The 21,734-nt window shown below is 34.4% G+C and overlaps 1 protein-coding gene across 1 annotated transcript in view; it reads right to left on the bottom strand.

Annotated features, from left to right (window-relative positions):
* LOC145285821 (sodium-coupled monocarboxylate transporter 1-like) overlaps positions 1-21,734 on the bottom strand; it is a 220,140-nt gene that overhangs the window by 40,620 nt on the left and 157,786 nt on the right. Inside the window, exons 8-10 of the mRNA XM_080134240.1 lie at positions 19,707-19,844; positions 14,344-14,479; positions 5,242-5,330 (exon numbers count right to left, since the gene is read on the bottom strand). Of these exons, the coding sequence (XP_079990366.1) occupies positions 5,242-5,330; positions 14,344-14,479; positions 19,707-19,844 (363 nt within the window). The remainder of the gene's footprint in view (positions 1-5,241; positions 5,331-14,343; positions 14,480-19,706; positions 19,845-21,734) is intronic.

The raw sequence follows: 21,734 nt of genomic DNA, 5'->3' as shown, positions 1-21,734 counted from the left end.
TATATATATATATAATTATTTTTTACTATAATAATTAAATACCTACAGACACTAATGTTTTATCCTTTCGGGAATCTTCAGTGCAGGGTGTCACGATTAATACCAGTCGAACGATTCGAACCCCGCATCACGAGACATCTCTGGCTTGATTAGCGAAGACCTAATCCATTCGGCTACCATTAACCGCGTGAAATAACGTCGAATTTAAACATTTTAATTTTAAATGTTCATTTACGTCAGTCAGAGAGTGATCTAATCGTTATACGATGATCTATGCATAAGAGCTAAATTGACCGACTTTAATTCAACTGAAAGTGCTCAACAATAAGAAACGAATTTCTTAAAGGGGCTGTCATAATATATATATATATATATATATATATATATATATATATGAGCAAACAGTTAATAAAACATGTTAAAAAACACTTTGAAATGAGTTAAAAACATATTTAATCTGAAAAAGAAACACTAGATAAATGGATAGTCCTTAATCCGCGGAGTTTCGAAGAAATACTTTCCTTCTCATCAGAGGGTAGGAATTAGCAAAATGCGGGATCGGATTTTGCATGCAGAAGTATTTGATGAAACAACAAGTAAGTCAAAGATCTTACTTGAAAACAAAAAAAGTGAAGCAGAGGGAATATGGTGTAGAAAAAGGTGACTACACATGAATGGATAGTCTGGTGGAAGATAAAAAATCCAGTGACGGTAAAATCCAAATGTAAAACTTCAAGAAAGTTAAAAGAATTCTTCAAAACTCCGCTGATTAAGGACTATCCATTTATCTAGTGTTTCCTTTTCAGAGTAAATATGTTTTTAACTCATTTCAAAGTGTTTTGTAACATATTTTATTAACTGTTTGCTCATATTATAAGCTCTATTTCCTATTTGGTTTTATCGAGCTTTTACATCTGGTTGAGAAAATGTTATAATTATTAATTCTTTAATATTTATAATATACTTTAATTTTACCATCTTGTATCATTTTGGTAAATTTAATTGTAATTTTTATTTTATATATATATATATATATATATATATATATATATATATATATAGAGAGAGAGAGAGAGAGAGAGAGAGAGAGAGAGAGAGACTGAGATTGGTGTCATTTAGAATAGACCACACAGCCACCCACTTAAAAGACTAATCATTTTATTATTGAGCAGGCGGTACCATATGAGATCATTTTTTAAAGTGTCAACTGGGTCATAATCACAGCATATAACCTTGTATCCAAGAAGGCCTCATTATTTCAAAGAGTCGATTTTTCGGGTGGTCTCCCTTCTCTTAGTGTAATGCTTTCGATTGAATCTGTATCACAGAAGAAATTTTTTCAAAGATTTTCTGGTTGGTCTTTTTTTCTTCTTTAATGCTGTTACATTATAAAACGGCTGTCCCCTTTTCATGTAAGTAAAAAAATAGGGAATTATTTATGTATTTCTTCAAATCTATCTGTCCATTAAAATCCTTCCTTAACCAATGTTTTTATACCCATGTGTACATTCACTGCATACATATATGTATAACCTCCTCTCTATTTGTTACATGATAAAGGGTTGGCTACTTTTCATGTAAGTAAAAAAAATAGGGAATTAGTTAAATGTAAACATGAAATAGGATAGTCAAGGATTCGAACTTGCGAAGCTAGATTTGGAATTGAAAATTCCAATCATAAGTTAAAATAAATACTGAATGTTATTGAAATAAGGAATTGCAATTGTTTAGCTTACATATCTGTATATGGAAAAGGAATGTAATAATGAAATTTGTTTCTGTGAAAATTAAAATAAGGAATGTAATCGTCAATTGAAATTGTAAACATATTTTGTAAAGAGGTTATTTGAAAAATAGGTTACTGAACTCGGGATCATGCCAAGTTTGGCAACGTGACGCATGTCATCCAACGTGCTTTATGAGCACATGTTTAATCATGCGATGACGTGACGATTTCTAAATATAGGTAGAGTTTTTAGATGCAGTCTGGGAAAAAGAGGGGAGAAGAGCCTAGAGAGACATGCTGACACCAACCTTGGAAGCGGATGTTAGAGAAGAAAAAGTCATGTAAAGAAACTTTGAATTCCTCAAGCGAAATCATGGACCAGTCATGAAATAAAGGACGTCATCATCTTTGTGTATCTGCGTCTTCGTGTTGTGATTCAATAGAAAAGTTATTGCCCATTTATATTATAAGAACTTTGTGAAAATCATCATCTCAAAAATAGGTAAGAAATATATGTATCAATATTTATAGAAACACTCCCGTTCATACAGAGCTGTCTCTCTCTTTATATATACCTGTTTATGTCTCCAATATGCTATCTCTTACAACATGAACATCTTAAGACATATGAACAGTCAACACATGAATACTCCTAGGACTGTCTCTAATCTCTGACTAAGACTTTCTAATACTAAGACGAACAACAACAATACAGAATATACGTTCTAATAATAACACCCAGTATATAACAATGCTTATTACTGGTAAACCTGTTATACGGTAACATGCATATATGCAACTCATTAAACATGCATCTATGCAACCCATTAAACATGCATATGTGCAACCCATTAAACATGCGTCTATGCAATCCATTAAACATGCATCTATGCAACCCATTAAACATGCATCTATGTAACTTATTAAACATGCATCTATGCAACCCATTAAACATGCATCTATGCAACCCGTTAAACATGCATATATGAAACCCATTAAACAACACACTGAAGATGGAGGATACCTCTGAAATATATTTGTGATAAATTTCAAACAAGTAAAATATTTGTTTATTTTCCTAATATTACGTTGTGATTTGGCTTTCAAGCGCACTTGGTGCGTATTTTATTTTATGATGTATTTTAGTTTACACTAATAATTAGTAGTAGTTAGTAATATTGATGTATTTAAGTAAACAATTGGTAACCGGTTTGTTAATGGATTTATAATTTCATATGATCTTACATACAACGCAAGATAATCTGATGTCAATGTTGCGTTTCACAACTTCACTAAACAACTGACTATTTTAACATAGCCTCTCTCTGCCAACATGTAATCTTGTTCGACCAATCAGATCAGTTAGTATTACCAAACTCTCTATTATCGTTATGGACTAAGCTGATATACCTATTTCGGGATAATGGAATTGCCCAAAAATTCATAAATATAGTTACATTTAGCACGGTATTATGTAGCGATTCGTTTCAATTATGGTCCTAGAATCATGACCGTGTAAATAGCTCTGAACGAAAAGGCAGCAAAATCCCATTACTACACTGTGGAGATCCCTAGATAGCGGAAAGATTTCTACTCAAATAGTAGAACTGCTGGACTTTAGAATTGCCGCTCGGAGCGTTGCTTCCATGATTGCACTATCATCAGAAGTGCAAGTGCAATGTAAACAAAGATTTTGCTGTTCAACTCCCTTTGTTGTGTAGCACAGGTTCATATTTTAAAGATAACGGAAGTTCATATTGGGAGGACATGACAGGGACTCATAACACACGAATTACCATGGTGATAACACTTCTAATGGAATATATATTCTTAAATATTGAGCTTTTCCTTTTTGGCTAGATCTCCTTGTAAGTATTACTTCAAGTAATATCTATCAGGATTATAGTCGATCATTTATTTTTTATTTGACGTGGTAAGTAATATAATTAGAATTCTTATTCTCATTTTCCTTGCTTACCTGAGAGATGCACTAAAAAGCCTATTTCTATCAGTGTCTAATCTCGCTTATTTATATATATATATATATATATATATATATATATATATATATATATGATTGCAACGTCTTGTCAGACGAGAGCCACTCCCTCAGTCACTAAAGGTCCATGTGCCCGAATATGACTTTTTAGCCCTGCCAGCGACTTGCACACCCTCAAGCAGACATGACACTGAAAACGCTCACTGATTTGTATGAGACTAAATGCAGCGGAATCTGTATTATCGTGGGCTTTCATGTGATTAACAAAACCTGCCTTCGACAACAGAGCCCGATCACACACCTTACAGATCCAGAGATCTCCATGGTTGGGCGGCAAGGTTTGGTATTTCCTACATGCTCTCTTAAGCTTTTCTCGGTCTATTTTGGCTGCTTCATAGTGTTCTGCACCCCTGTATATCAGTGTCCTTGATGCTATCACGAAAACGTCTTTTGGGCTTGTGCTGGGGTCTTTTTCCAAGAAAGAGCTCACCATAGAACAATTGTTTTGGGAGACGATATATATATATATATATATATATATATATATATATATATATATATATATATATATATACATACATACATACATACATACATACATACATACATATCCACGACGACTGTAACAATTCTTGGAGTTCATAATAATACGGACTGGGTTATATATGAAGCAAGTTCTTAACACAGAGAAGGGGAGATATATATTCTTCGAAAGGTTACACACAGTTCATTATAAGATGCTAAAACACATTTACCTTTTTGATTGTGATGAATGACGACACGAGACAAACAGTTGCAATTTATTAATGGTGATAACTTTATGAATCTGATCGGCTGGTCCTTGACGTCAGGAATTCAACTTGGATCTACATGATTAATCTTCCACCCTTCGCTTTAAGGGACTCTCCTCTCCAACTGACTATGGCAACTCTTGGCTGATCAATTTACTCCCTGAATCCGAACCCACAGAATCCTATATTGAGAAATGTCCTTTGTTTATGACGTCAGAAGTGTGTCTTCAAACGTGACTAATTTTCACGTGGTTTACATATGTTTGCCCAACATACTTTTGACAAACAAAAGAATCCTCAATTCTAATCTAACCTATTTTCAATATATTTTTAATTTGGATTGTCCACTCTTTTACTAATATATTTAATATCTATATTTCTAAAAGAATTAACAATAGACTTGATTTCTAAAATTCCATTTCTTAATCTTGCCTACATGGTTCGATTCTAGTAATCTCATTTTCACTTATCTAGTATTCTCCTTATTTACATGGGAAGGGGGCAGCCCTTTCCATGTAACCCTATACAGTATCCCTGCAAATTTTGTTACAAATAGTAGCCCCTACATTCAAGTAGCACTGTGACTTGTTTGAGAGGAAAAGAAAACAGTAAAAAATAACTAACGAAAAGATTCGTTGAATACTCCTTAACTATAGTCGATCATTTATTTTTTATTTGACGTTGTAACATAAAATAGAATTCTTATTCTCATTTTCCTTACTTACCTGAGAGATGCACTAAAAAGCCCAGCAACGAACAATCCCGGCATTCCTGGCCATGATTCAAACACCATCATCATATAAAGTGGCATGATCTGTCAGAAAGAACAACAGAATAATGTTAGTTTTGTACATAAAAATAGAATTGCTATATAAATAAGTAATCTAAGAGATACTAGTGGCTCTATTTAGGCTGGCTTACATGTTACGAGTAAGAAGCAAAGCTTGTTATAAATAGATGTAGTTTGAATGACAAATCAACTTTTTTGTTGTCAAATCCCTAGGTATATATTTTTCCTATGGTCAGTCTATCGTCTGAATGCATTGCAGATATGCACATCACTAAACATACTGCATAGCGATGACGACACAGTTATTAATTAATTTGTACGTCCTCTATCTATATAAGAGTCCGATACGCCCGAAGATGAAATAATGTTGCTACAATCAGAGCCCTCTTTATTGGCGAGAGAAAGGAGTTTAAAATCGACTCCGAAATCAAGTTATAGGCAATCTCTTCTGTTTATTACAGCCATTTCTCACAGAATATTCACTGCTACTCTCTATCTTCTCTGTCCTTATTTTTATAGAAAGGTGCTCGACTGGGATCCAGGCTTTAAGTACCATTTGGAAGACATTCACCGCAAGAGCTAGCAGCAGATAGATAAAGTAATAGTACTCGTAATAATGGTAATAATATTAATGGTAATAATAATAATTGTAATAATAATGGTAATAATATTAATGGCGATAATAATAATGGTAATAATATTGATGGTAATAATAATAATGGTAATATTAATGGTAATAATAATAATGGTAATAATATTAACGGTAATAATATTAATGGTAATAATAATAATGGTAATAATATTAATGGTAATAATATTAATGGTGATAATAATAATGGTAATAATATTAATGGTAATAATAATGGCAATAATATTAATGGCAATAATATTAATGGTAATAATAATAATGGTAATAATACTAACGGTAATAATAATAATGGTAATAATAATAATGGTAATGATATTAATGGTAATAATATTAATGGCAATAATATCAATGGTAATAATATTAATGGTAATAATATTAATGGTAATGATAATAATGGTAATAATATTAACGGTAATAATATTAATGTAGTAATATTAATGTAGTAATATTAATGGTAATAATATTAATGGTAATAATATTTATGTAGTAATATTAATTGTAATAATATTAATGGTAATAATATTAATGTAGTAACTAATAAATATATGACAATTAGGATACAAATTTAATTCGTGTTTGAAATTCAAGGTTCAGATTTGTTTTGACAGTTTCTTATTTATGAAAGTCAGAATGTAACTTTATAAAATAAATGATTGGCTTTCTTTTGCGTGAATGAAAACAGATTCTGGTATAAACGTTGAACGTTACTGTTGACAACATAAATTATTTTAAATGAAATACAGTTGGAAAATTAATCACAAATAATTTATTTTAGTTTACTTATTTATTTGTGTTAAAGACGTAATCTCCACTTTTAAATAAAAATCGCTTTGTGTTCTTATGAGTTCCTTCTTCATACGTTCCGAAACGGCTGAACCTATCTTTTGCAAATTTCATACAACGATAATTTAGATGACTGGCATGGTTCTTAGATATGTTTTGTACAGAAATTTATCCGATAAGTATCGAAAATCGAAAAAATCTGGTTAGAAGAAATAGTCTTTTTTTTTTCCTATAGATATAAAAGAAGAATTTTTATAGGGGAATATTTTACGTAATAGCGACCAAGGGAAATAATAAAATCTCAGCAAATCATTTCTTCTTTCAAAATAAAAATAGACTATATAAAAATAGAGTTATAGCTGAGTGTTAGAGCGTTCGACTACAGATCGAATCAGCCCCTGTTCAAGCTCAGGTGTACCCCATTGCTTCTTATTAATGAGTTCAATTCATGATAAAAGAAGAGATGCCACTTAAAATCGCTGCAAATCATTTCTTCGTTTGCGTATTTCAAAAACTAAATATTAATCAGAAGTTACTTTTCCAGGGCACTCATCGTCAAACCCAAATATCAGCTGACGTGATCTTGTAAACAAACACAGACGGAAGTTGATGAACGACATCATCATTATTATTTTTCATTTTTTTAAATTAAAAAAAAAATGGAGGAATTTGTTCACCGGGCAAATTATTCCTTGTAATATCAATAGAGGACTGATTCTATAGTAATACATATGCAATCTGCGTATCTATATATGTGTATAAAATATCATGTGCAAGCGTAATGTACGGTTAGGCAACGCCGGGTGTCTAGCTAGTATTTCATATAAGATATAAGAACTTTAATCTGCCGAAAATATCGGTTATGAGCAAATTATTCATATTTAACTAGTAAGGCATCTCTAACGTAAACAATTGATTTTTCAGAGCACTGATATTTACGGTAACTTAAAATGCTCATATGTAAAATATTTTTATGGCAAACATGTTTTTAAAAAAGAGAGTTGAATTAAGTGTAACTGTTTCTAACCGATTTCCAACTGTATTTCTTTTAAAATAATCCATGTCGCAATACAGTGAACAGATTAGAAAGATCTTACATTTGAAGACTTACATCAAATCTGCTGCCAAGGTTGTTGGAAAAATGATTGCGTTATTTGACAGTTCCAGAAGGTATTTAACTTCCGACGCAATCCTCTACCGGTATAAGAGCAAGGTACGTCTTAAAATGGAGAACTGTTGCCACATCTGGACGTGAACTGCTTGGAACACCCTATCATATCTTGGTAAAGTTCAAAACCGGCTTCAAAACCTAGTAGGCGATGTCCTTTTCTCTTCCTTGCAATTTCTTTCCTACAGAAGAGATGTTGCGAGGCTGTCCCTGGTTTATCGTTATTTCATAAAAAAAAAAACGCGTCTAGCTACAACTACTTTAACATTTTTCCCACTCTCTATCTGTGCCTAAATCCAAACGTAAATCATACAAAGCCTCTTTCATAGAACTGCCAGCTTGTGAAACTCTGCTCCACTGACCTGCTTTCCAGCTGACTACAATATGGTCTTCAAGTCCAATGTAAACAAGTTCTTGTTGATCCACCCTTTAAATAATCAATTTCTATCCCATTTCCACCACTACCTATTAATACGCTATTGTCTCAGTGGTTACCGTACACTCATTAACCCGTATCCTCGAGTAGTTTTCAGACCTTGATAAGTGGTGACTCCAATATAAAACAAAGATCAGGAGACGGAACAAAGCAAACAATGCGACTAAATAGCGAGGACGTCTTGCAGTTTTCTCCATCTGTCGATATACAGCAGGGGGTGCACAGTAAATAATGTGTGAGGTAAGATAATGTTGAGATACATGATTTTTTCGAGTCTTCATTTTTTATCAAATCTGAAGAAAAAACTACCAAATAAATGCAATTTTTCAGTTTTATGAAACGTAGCAGCTTAACAAGTTGCAAGCGAATCTCCTTAAGCATATATCAAATCTGTTGCCAAGATCAATGGAAAAATAGTTGAATCACTCTATCGCTCTAGTAGGTCTCTCACTGCCGATGCAATCCTTTTTCTGTATAAGAGCCAGGTACGCCCTATGATGGGGTACTGTGGCCATATCTGGGCAGGAGGTACCCTATCCAGCCTTGATAAAGTTTTTTTTTACATAGGCATAACCACTTATCAACGCCAGAGACCACTCGAGGTTAAGGATTAAGAGTGCACAGTAGTCAATTGGATAACATAGTAATCGTTAGTAATGGAAATTCGGTAAATTTGTTAACTTAAGTGGAACGGCTCATCAAGAACTTGTTTACGTTGGACTTGAAGACAACCATATTTTAGTCAGCTGGAAAGTAGGAAAACGGAAGACAATTCCACAGGCGTGCAGTTCTAAGAAAGAAGCTTTGTTCATGGAATCTACGTTTAGGTTTAGGCACAGATAAAGAGTGGAGGGAAATTATTGATAGTGTTTACAGCTAGACGAGTGTTTCTTGTGAAAGTTTGGCGAGGGGGACATATATTGAAGCTCAGTTGAGCACTTTAAAACCAGCTTCGAAACCTAGTATGTTTATGGCCTTTTTTCTTTTCTGCAACCTCTTTCCCAAAAAAGAGACATTGCGAGCCTCTCTCTGCTCTACCGTTGTTTTCGTGGCATGTGCTCGACTGAACTTCAATCTAGGGTTCCCTCTTGTCAAACTTTCACTAAAACACTCGACTAGCTACAACCATAATATGCGATTTCCCTCACTCTATATATGGTCGTAAATATAAACGCAGATTCCATGAACAAAGTTTCTTGCCCAGGACTGCCTGCCTCTGGAACACTGTTTCGCTGTTCTGCTTCCCGGTTGAATACAACATGGTAACCTTTAAATCCAATATTAAAATGTTTTTTTTTTTAGCTATGCCCTAAATAATCAAATTTTACCCAATTTACACCATGAACGATTACTGTACAACTACCTTACATTCATTAACCCTTATCCCTAAGTGACCTTCGGGACTTGATAAGTGGTAACTCCTAAGTAAAAAAAGGTAATATACTGGCTTGGAGACACAGAAAGTTAAAGGACAACGTCACGAATAACCATTTTGAAGTGCATTACAAACTTTCGTGCGTGTGCTTTCGCTAAAGAAGTAAAAACAACGTTATAAAATGGCGTTGGGCCTCTGCCTGCATGACCAATCTAAAAAATGTCTTTTTCCTCCTTATTTAAAAACAGTGGCGACATGTGGGATTCAGATGGAGGCAACTACAAGTTCATATAATTTTCACTTTAAGTATATAGAATAGGATACGTAATAGAATAAATATTAAGTCCCAACAAATTAATTAAAAACTCAAATCTAATAATACTCCCTTCTCAATTAAATGGACTATCCTAAAAAGTTTAAGTCTTATACTCCAGGCTCTAAGTCATGTCACTTCCGCACAACAGAAGCTATAACAATTATTACTTCCCCTTCAAACTAGCAATATATTATCACTAAAAACGAACTAATCTCTTATTGCAAACAGAAGACATAATTTAAATATGACGATTTAGAAATTACATAGCTCTAATATTAACCCTTCAGATACATAATTCCATAATATTATAGATCTCTTTTAAATATTTTCTTAGCACTTTATAACTTCATAATTTTAATTGTAATTCTTTCTTTCATTTATGTTTGACCATCTTAACATCTTCAGTCTCCGTTTCAGTGTATCCATGAGCACAAGTTATTATGTTCATTTAATTTTAATTTTGTTTGTTGCGGACTATTGTCCTCATCATTTTAGTTGAGGGTATTGGTTCGCAATAAATAAAATTAATAAATAATAAGCATTCTAATTTATTGTATATATCCATGTAAATATATCCATTTAAATTTTTGTATGTTTTTACTATGTGCATTTACATTTACACTCGCTTACGAATGTTTATTTTTTGTGCAGTTCTCAGTTTTTGCTTTATAGCTGAGCCTATGGATGCCGGCCAATTTCTTCTCCATTGCTGCTGTTTTATCCCTTTAAATTTTATCACAACTTTAAATAACCTTCCCAATCTATTAGAGATACGCGTCTGATAATTTCATTTTAAAGTCATTACTTGTCTATTTCATTCGACCCTTTTTTCTGCCTTAATTTTTGCACCACTTCAACGTTATTTTTTCATTGTGACATTGCTTTTTCTATTCTAAAGATAACTCAATCATCGCTCATCATTTTTGTTTCTTTATTCGTATTTTTACAAATTCGGCTTCAGCAGTAACGTCTTGAAATCTCTCCATCTATCTTTCTTTTTATAATAATATATTGAACTCACTTTTTTTCCTTGTACTTCTTTGTGAATTATCTTACGGAATTCTGCCTTTTGGGTGACCTCAAAATATCTTCCAGTAATGGGATTCCTTTGGATTTTTACTTCTGTGTTATGATTTAATTTGTTGTTAAGAGTTATCCCCCTTAAATATAAGGATTTTGTGACTAAATACTGAAAAAACTGCAGTTTGGGTTCATATGTTATTTGTAAATAAAATGATTCTTATGTGATTGTAAAAAAAAAAAAAAAAAAAAAAAAAAAAATTTGTCTATAATTAATTACCCCTTACTTGAATACTTTAGGACGGGGAAAATGTTATGATTTAATTTGTTGTTAAGAGTTATCCCCCTTGGGATTGACATTCATAATAAAAGCGCCCTCTGTTTCATTTTCCCGCTCGATCCTTTCAAGAGCGTACGTGTATTTTACAATTAATAAAACCTTTCTAAAAGGCAATTCTTTACTTACTGATACTATTCACTTCAGCAGTAACGTCTTGAAATCTCTCCATCTATCTTTCTTTTTATAATAATATATTGAACTCACTTTTTTTCCTTGTACTTCTTTGTGAATTATCTTACGGAATTCTGCCTTTTGAGTGACCTCAAAATATCTTCCAGTAATGGGATTCCTTTGGATTTTTACTTCTGGATACCGGACGTTTACCAACCTTCTCTTTGTGGAAAGGGTTACTCTCATTAGATCTTCTACTTTTCACTCGACCATCCATTTACGTGAAATATTTTTCTTTTTTCCTCCCATTCCCTCTGCCTCACTATTTTTTAACTTTTACCGAGTAAGCTCTGTGGCTTACTTGCAATTTCATTAAATACTTTGCAAGCAAAATATGATTCCGCATTTTACTAATACCTGCCCATTGGTGAGAAGGAAAGTATTTTTTCGAAACTCCGCGGATTAAGGACAATCCACTTAATTTGTGTTCACTTTTCGAAAATTAAATATGTTTTTAAATCTTGTTAAAGTGTTTTTAACATGTCCTATTAAGTCTTTGTTCTTATTATAAGCTATATTTTCTATTTGGTTTTATTGGGCTTTTACATCTGGTTAGGAATACTTTATAAATATTTAAAATCTTTAATATTTATAATATATTTTTAGTTTACTATTTTGGATTATCTTTGTAAACTTAATTGTAATTCTTATATATATATATAATATATATATATATATATATATATATATATAATATGTATAATATATATATAATATATATATAATATATAATATATAATATATATATATAATATGTATAATATATATATAATATATATATATATATATATATATATATATATATATATATATATATATATATCAAGGTATCACTGACGGAAGAAAAATAAAGTATCTTATTAATTAGATAAAACGTTTACGTTCTAAATTCCATACAGATTCCAGAGTTCGTCAGTACACACCACCATATGAGAATCCATTGTTAGGATGACTGACATCCAAGATGGGAATAATATTCTGAATAATCCAAATAATTCTCATTATCAGTCCTCATCGAAAAAGATTCGTTTAACAGGGTGCGTGGTCGTGCATATTCTTGATGAAAACCTGATAATAGTTTGCTAATCTCAGGAAACTTTGAATAGGTTGTACATTATCGAGGGTCGGCACATTTCTAATTGTTTTGGCCCTTTTCGAATCAGACCGTTTTTCCATTTTCATTAATAATATGACCGAGATATCTAATCTCATTCATAAAAATCGCATTTCGATTCCTTCACCTTAAACCCGTATTCTTGAACTCTTTTAGAACCCCTATGTATACGTTTCCGGTGTTGAAGATTCACAGGTTATTATGATGTCTTCTAAGTAGACCATATCGAAGACAAACCGCCTAACATGTGCTTATGATTTGTTGGAAAATGTTCGGAACGACTTTGATCTGGAATGCAAGACTTTCGAATTTGTATAAACCCCCTGTGTATGTTTATACACAGAAGTTCTTCATTTTACATTCTTCATTTACTGGATTTGTAATCGCTTAAACTTTTGAGAATATTTTCTCTCCGCTGATGGGAAGGATAATGGTGGTCTCTTTATGTTGCATGCAATCCTGTAGAAAAATCGGCGCAGACACGTATTTATTTTTATTTTTTCTGTGTATAGGCAGTCAGCGCTGACTATTCGCTAAGCTCAATCCTCGATAAGATACCCACATTTTCTAATCTATTAGGAGAAGTTTTGTTTTAATTCAGTGTTTAATTCCCTTGCATCCGACGCCACAAAAGATCATTTTTTTCTCAATGTAATTCTCCTGTTTTGTATGTTTCACATTTGTATGTTTCACCTGTTTTGAAAATGCGAGTAGCCATATACTTTTCTCTCTTTTTCAAATGAGTATTTTTAATTTATACTGAATATGCAGTTGAGCTTATTTTCTCTGTTTTTAGGGAAGTATTATTTGCTTTCTAGTTTACTATTTCTGGCATATGCTATGCCCGATCGCTTTATATTTTTTAATTGTTTCTCACACTTACAACCCTTTGACAGTCCGTCGCAAGTTTCTGTAGAGATTTGGTTTACTTTCTCGTTTCGCTTGTACTCTTCGACTAATGAATGGCTATAAACAGCTACAGTACACTTACTCAATGCCTGCCAACGTAGTTAGAAACGTTATCTGATGAAAAACAGTAGAGTTTCAATCCCAGTTGAAAAGCTGTGATACAGCAAAATGGCATGTCTGCTAAACATCCTTTCGTGGGCTAAGTATTGTAATTCGCTAGTCCCATTGATGAGAATGTAAAAAAAAACGAATTTAGCACTCGTCAGTGTTTTTGTAAATATTAAAGTTTGATTTACATTCAACTAAAACATGTGTCAAAAGACGAAACTGTCCCTCAAACCAAAATTCATCTTTTTCATACCTTCTCAATATTGGTTGAGAAATGGGAACTTCGTACGTGAATTAGCCTCGTTTTTTATTCGATGGCCCAAGGAGTTTGTCATTAAATTGTAGCATTGTGAACGTTCGCCTTGCAATTTAAAAAAATGTCTACAAGCACATATGCACGCAATACACATCCCCTTGCTTCACTCCACCATGTTTTCATGTATGAGTTTTAACAAATTAAAAAGTAATCTGAAATGAACGTGCTTCATTTCACCGCCAAAAAATGCGTCTTTATATAACTTTACATTATGCGTTTTTCACTTGCATGCAAAAGTGAGAAAAAAAAGTAAAATGGGTGCCTTTTATTAATACAACCTGTTTTCACTTTCTAAAATCTTCTTTTGGAAGAATTGAAGACGGACGATTTACCTGATTGGGATTTTTCAGTTGTCCAGATGCAAGAGGGTCGCAACGCTGTTTCTTGAAATATGCGTAAGAAGCCAATCCTTGGAAAATGGCAAAACCCGTTGTGATAGCATAGAGCGGCCCAGTAATCAAAAGTACCCTAGGAAGAGAGAAATGAGTGATTATAAATCAGCAATAACAAAATCTACAATTCACTGATTAATAAATCAATCACTGAAACAACTTTACGATGCCATGAATTCTTGTTTTTATATCTAAACCAGTCGATACACGACTCGTTGGGTCACCATAAGTAAATTATACACGATTGTTAAAAAGCCTTGGTACTCCTACCCATCATAATCATTGTATGAATCTGAAGTTAGCATTGGTTTCTTCGATATTTTTCTTGTCAGTATTATTTCTAGAAAGACATCGTGTACTTACCAGAGAGACCACATGAAGTTTTCCAACATTCTAAATCGAAAGTGAGTTACGTGGAGTGAACTAGATTCGAACCTAAGACACCCATATTACCAGTGTCGTTAACAACTGAACCACCGTCACCGTTTTTTATTTACATAGGCATCACCACATTATCAAGGCCAAGAGACCACTCAAGGATAAGGGTTAAAGGGTGTACAGTAGAAATTGGACAATATAGTAATCATTAGTAATGAAAATTTGGTAAATTTGATAATTATTATGGAACGGCTCATCAAGAACTTATTTACGTTAGACTTGAACACAACCATATTGTAGTCAGCCGGAAAGCAGGAAAACGGAAGACAATTCCACAGGCGTGCAGTTCTAAAAAAGAAGCTTTGTTCATGGAATCTACGTTTAGGTTTAGGCACAGATAAAGAGTGGGGGGAATTATTGATAGTGTTTACAGCTAGACGAGTGTTTCTTGTGAAAGTTAGGCGAGGGGGGACCATAGACTGACGCTCAGTCGAACACTTTCCATGAAAATAACGATACATCAGAGACAAACTCGCAACATCTCTTCTGTGAGATAGAGGTTGCAAGGAAGAAAAAAGGACATCTCCTACGAGGCTACGAAGTCTATTTTGAACTCTATCAAGGCAGGCCAAGTCCTTTCTAGCAGCTCCTGCCCAGATGTGGCAACAGTATTCTATCCTTGGACGTACCTGGCTCTTATATAGATAGAGAATAGCATCAGCAGTGAGATATCTACCGGATCGATAGAAAGATCCCACCATTTTTCCAGCGGCCTTGGCAACAGATTTGATGTACGTGTTCCATTTCAGATCAGGAGTAATAGTCAAGCTCAGAAGCTTGTCAAAACTTGAGGCCTCCTGAAGACGAGAGCCATTCATTTCAATTGATGCCAGATGTGGATCAGAATGTTGTTGATGTAAAGAGAGAAGCTTGGTTTTAGATGCATTAAAAGTAACCAGCCACTCCTTTCCCCATTGTACTACGTGCTCAAGATCAGAGGAGCGAGAATTGGAGAGAACTTGGTCGTTTACTGTGTTAGATGTGCTACCATAAATGGTAGTGTCATCAGCATAAATGTCTACAAATGATGTAAGGATGTGATTTGGAAGATCATTAATGTAGATCAGGAAAAGAGTTGGGCCCAGGATGGACCCTTGAAGGACGCCGGCATTAATACTGTGAGCTTCTGATTTTTGCCCCTTAACTACTACTCTTATGAACCTATCAGAAAGAAATGATTTAATAACTGAGAAGACATTTCCAGCTATACCATAGCTACAGATCTTATGAAGTAAACCTTTATGCCATACCCTATCAAATGCCTTAGATATGTCAAGAGCAATTGCCCTAGAAAGGTTGCCTCCGTCGAGAGATTTGCTAATCCTATGAGATATAACTGTAAGCACATCTGTTGTAGATCTAGCAGAACGGAAACCATATTGAGTGTCACTAAGAAGGTTACTTTTGTTGAGATGGTTGATTACTTCTGTATTTAACACAGATTCCAGCAATTTACTCATGACGCACAGGAGACTTATTGGCCTGTACTGAGAGGAGGATGAACGATCACCTGAATTCTTAAATACAGGGCATACTGATGAAATTTCCCAGGGAGATGGGAAACTATTCTCCTTAAGACAACGTTTAAACAGTTTTGTAAGTATGAGCGCTATTTCAGGTTGAAGTTTTTTGAGTACTATAATTGGAATACCGTATAGGGCCAGTTGCTTTACTGGAATCAAGGTTTTTGATTAGCTTGGCAACATCATGTACAGATATACGTATATCACATAGCGTGTTTTCTGATACAGGAGGAAATATTGGGGGTTGGCGGCCTTGGTCGCAAAGGGTAGAATTAGCTGCAAAGTTCTTGACAAAGAGTTTGGCTTTGTCTGATGCTGACGAGATTACCTCAGGTCCATTGATAATAGTTGGGATGGAGTACACGCTTCTGATCAGGATTCTGTTTGCTATTTGCCAAAACTGCTGGGAACCAAGCCGCTGCTCAGCTACTTTGGACTTAATGGATTGAGCATACAACTCTCTTGCGTTCTTTATTACTTTCTTACAATGGTTGCTGGCAGTCCTGTAAGCGGATTTAGTTTCCATACATCTATTACGTGGAAGCAGTGGAAAAAGTGATTTCTGTGCGCAATGACAGCAGCACATTCTGGAGAGAACCATGGTTGGCCGTTAGGTTTTTGCTGAAACTTTTTCGAGGGTATGAAACGGTCTATGCCTACAATTAACCATTCCGTCAGGTCTGATACTATAGAGGACACATCCTTTTTAAACATGGAATGCAGAAGTAGATCCGATATAAATGTACGGAAGCTATCCCAGTCAGCCTTAGTGTATCGATATACTGTACGATGGAGAGGTACGTCTGGGGACTTATTAGATTTCATTTTTATCTTAATTGATACAACAGAGTGGTTGGAATATCCAAGAGGCGACAGAACAGAAACTGAACATAGTTCAGGGCAAGTTGTGAGAAAAAGGTCTAGTAGGCTCGCATACTGGCCGTCATTGTTGGGTACACGGGAGGGTTCCTGAACAATCTGAGTGAGGTCATAGGCAATGGAGAAATCATGACAGAACCTCCCCTCATCATCGGTCTTGTTTGAGTGGGTCAAACATTCGACGTTGTGAACATTGAAGTCTCCACATACGTGAATGTTAGCTGAAGGATAAGCAGATAGAACTTGGTCAATTTTCTCAGATATGCTTTTAAAGATAGTCACTCCGCTGTTGTGGGGGCGATAGAGAGTAAATATAAATGCCGTAGTGTGAGCTAAAGCAACCCGGAAGCACATATAGGGTAAGTTAGGATCTTCCCTGGAGATGTCCCTACCACATGGAAAACTATCTTTAATATAGGCACATATTCCATGCCCATGGCGATCTTGGGGGTCAGATTTAGAAGTTAAGTTAGAGTATCCTTTAATTGCGAACTCTTCTAGGGAAATAGCCTGTCCAATGCCAGTTTCACTTAAAAATAAAAGGTCTGGTTTAGTCTCCTGCAATTGGGTTTCAACCTCTGGAAGGTTAGAACGTAGACCCCTGATGTTGGAGAAGGAGACATGGTAGTAGGGGTCTACGTTGGAAGTTGGAGAACCGGGTTTAATCGTGTATTTTTTCTTGAAACTTGTCATGATGAAATTTACCTCCCTGGTAAACAGTAAAAGCAATAGAGGAACAATATTTTGAGATGAAAATTGGTTATTTACATTATTTGGCTGTTATAATTTTGTGTGTTCTCACATTTCGGCCGATGTAACATCTGGTCTTGTTCCAGTGTATCTTGAGAATGGCTCTTTTATTTTTGTTCTTTTTCCAACAAACCATAGTTATTAGAATTCAAAATGTGTGATGCGTTTATGACACGAAAAGAACGTGGAGTCTTTTCCATTTTTGTATTTACTTCGGGTTCGTATCGATTAGATAAAATGTTTCTGAATGTTTTTGATGACGACTGAAAATATGTGGCTTGTTTGGATTGTCGTTTGGTCTGTCAGATAAATTTGAACTTTTCATCCCTATATGAGAAAACTGAATAGACGAATCTTATCTTAATTGCATCAAAATATCTCTATTAGATGTCTATCAGTTCGTCTATATGTCGCGCTTAAATTTGTAATGGTATTTTCATCGTTAAACGCCCAGATTAAGTGGACGCAACTTTCGTTCAATCATTCAGTCGACTTTTTTCCCCGTATCATAAAAGAGAAAGAAGCGTTTAAGTTTGAAACCTTATTTGCGTTGGGCTGTCACGCTTACGTTTGAAAGAGTATTTGGTTTGGTCTCACACGATTAAGTTTAAAACAGTATGTTGTTCTGCTGCGTATTTTATTTTATTCAAATGAGATCAACATTTCTATAATGGAACCCACACCCTTGACGTCAATCCCGCTTTCCAACGCACAGTTCTAACATTTCAAAATACAACCGCTGAAAACAACGCGCGGATCTTTACAAACAGACTTTTCTTTCTCCAACCTTACAACATGGCAAGAAAGAAGAAGAGAAAATCTAGAGATCTAGGGTTATAATCAGGATTCGGTTCTGGGGTTCGGGAAGGAGTGAGTCATTCTCTCGATAACAGCACGTTTCTGCCCTCTTCTTTTCCAATCGACCACACCTGGCCTCTCGCCACCAATGTCACACCGCACAATCCGAACGTCAGCAATACGAAATTCTTTTCAAGAGAAGGTGTTCACGACTCTTTTCTCTCTGCTCCCCCAGGGAATTTTTCTCAGCTTTATATCCTCCTATCTAGAAAAAAAAAGAAGAAACAGGGGAAAAATAGCTTCTCCCATCATGCTCTGCCTTCCCGAGATGGCTTTCGCGTATACAGATGCGCTGGCCATCCTTTCCTTCTTCTTTCCCAAAGAGCGATGCAGATACGCCCGGAACGTTTTTTTTTTCTTCTTTCCTAACCATATACCCCACAGAAAAAATAAAGAAAACAACATACTGAGGATGGAGTTTAGCTCCGAAATATATTTCAATTATAAATTTCAAGTAAGTAAAATATTTGTTTATTTCCCTAATATTACGTTGTGGTTTAGCTTTCCAGCGCACTTGATCTGTATTTTATTTTATAGTATGTTGGTCTGTCACGCTTAAGTTTGAAATAGTATTTTGTCTGTCACGCTTTAGTTTGAGACAATATTTTCATTAGTCTATTAAACTTAAGTTCCAAAAAGCATTTTGATCAGTCTGTCACGATTAAGTTTTAAAGAGTATTTCCGTCTTTTTTTTTTTCAACTCAAGTTTTAAATAATACTGTCATTATTGAAGCTATAGATTGAATGGATTCTTTATATTCAATCAAATTTTTTTTGTCTACCAAAAGTTTGTGTACCAAAAGTTTTGGTAGATGTTTGACCGTATAAGATCATAAAAGAGACATAGACACTTACCAAATTGCCCCTTTTGTAGATTCAGCCGCAGATACACGTTGAAAAGTCGACTGGTTAAATACAGTATTAAACGCTCGCAAAAAGTTTCCAAATATAAGACTCCACACTGTATGCCGCACCCAAGGATCGAACCTCGTGCTAATTTAAAACAAAAATTTATAAGTTAAAATAAATTTCAAACAAGAAAATCAAAAAAAAAACTACAGAATCCAAAGAATTTTCTTGAATTGCATTCGACAATATTTATGAGATAAAATAGTTATTTACACTTTTCTTTTTTAAGTCTGTATTCCATTATTTGTTCTTTTCTTTTCAGTGTTCTTTTTCTAGAATTTACTTGTGTGATGAATAACACGAACATGTCAAACGTCCATTAATTCTTTTTTGTAGTATTGTCCTCTACAGCATCGGAATATCATTTCCTCATTTGGTTTTGTTGGAGTCGCCCCTCCACGGGATTAATGACGTCACTTTCTCTGATGACGTCACTTCCAGTATCGAGTACCGGTAACCGGCAGTCAGAGATTGGTACGCGGCGAAGGAGCTCGGGTGCAAATGTCTACAGTTGTGGAATGGTATTTCTCAGCCTGTTTTTGTCTGTAATATATGTGAGTACATGTTTTTCCTAAAAATCCTGTGTTCCTTTTATTACCATTTAACCCCATAACAATTGGTGACGTCGGATTCGACTTTCACACGGGTTAACGCCACAAAAAAGGAAAGAAATGAAATTCTAATTGACTTCAAAAGAACTTCGGATTTACAAGCAAAGAAGTCGGCTGGCAACAAAATCCTAAAAAAACAAAAAAAAAGAAAACGAACACAAGGCAAAGTTATCGACGCAATTGTAAGTAATATTTTTGTCCCTATATTTAACTTGAAAAAAAACTGCACGAAACGCATTGTTGTAATGTTTAAAAATTAATGTGGTTTCCTATTGAAAGAAGAAGGAAAAAAAGAGAAAAATGTTGACCCAATTTTCACTGCGAGAACAATCCCATTGTAAACTGTCGACTGTTTATTCGTATGCAAATTTGAACATTTTTTTTCAAGTGAAGTGAAAAAATTTTGCCCTTAATTTTTGCTGCTAACTTTATGCAATATTTTAATGAGTGAGAAATATTTCTTTCCCTCACCCTTTTCATTTTACTTTGACTAAAGGAAATACTTTTATCATTGAGTGGAAGTTTCTGAAATATTCTATTACTTACTGTCTGTCCCAAAGTAAAAATTTTTTTCTGTCGTGTGGGGACAACTCCCCCCGACACACAAAATGAAATAAATAAATAAAAAATTTAAAAACAGCCATTTTTGTTTACTGCCAGACAATTCCACAATTATTTTTATTCTTTTGCGACTGTATGGTGTCACAGTCTATATATTTGAAGGGTAGCAAATAAAAAAAAAAGTAAATTGTTTTTTATCCACCCTCATATTGGGTTATCTCTAAGGTTTTTTACCATGAAGTAATTGCTCCCTCTTCATGCGCACACCCCCAAAGAAAGGACATTGTCTTTTCTTTCTTTTTCCATTATTTTATCTCTCTTCTCCAGTCAAAAACGGAAATAAACATCTTTCTCGTGTGTTTGGAAAAGCCATTAAAAGATGGAGGACGTTAAAGCAGTATTAATACAACTAATCAAGGCACAGATGAACCAGCAGCAGAAAGCTGAGGAAAATTTAAAAGAACGTGATAAACAGCTCCAGTTACAATTTCAAGAAAGGCAACAAGTATTGGAGGAGAGAATGCTACTTCAACAACAGAAACAAGAAGACCTATTGTTAAAAACATTTGATAGAACGGAACACAGGGATGACAGTTTTGCTTTTTCCCAAAGTACAATATGGAATATTATAGAAACGTTCAACTACCAACCGGTTTGGATGGGACGTTTGACGCTTTCTATCGGAGATATGAGGACATATTCACCGTGGATTGTCAAGAGTGGAGCAACGCTAAGAAAGTTCACTTACTTTTGAGGAAATTAGGGACAACAGAACATAGAAAGTTTGTGGATTATATTCTTC

The sequence above is a fragment of the Euprymna scolopes genome, chromosome 10 (genome assembly GCF_053919585.1).
Source record: "Euprymna scolopes isolate OS-2025 chromosome 10, ASM5391958v1, whole genome shotgun sequence".
Taxonomy (NCBI): domain Eukaryota; kingdom Metazoa; phylum Mollusca; class Cephalopoda; order Sepiida; family Sepiolidae; genus Euprymna; species Euprymna scolopes.
The sequence above is the reverse complement of the archived record's forward strand: the minus strand, read 5'-3'. Positions and strand labels throughout refer to the sequence as shown.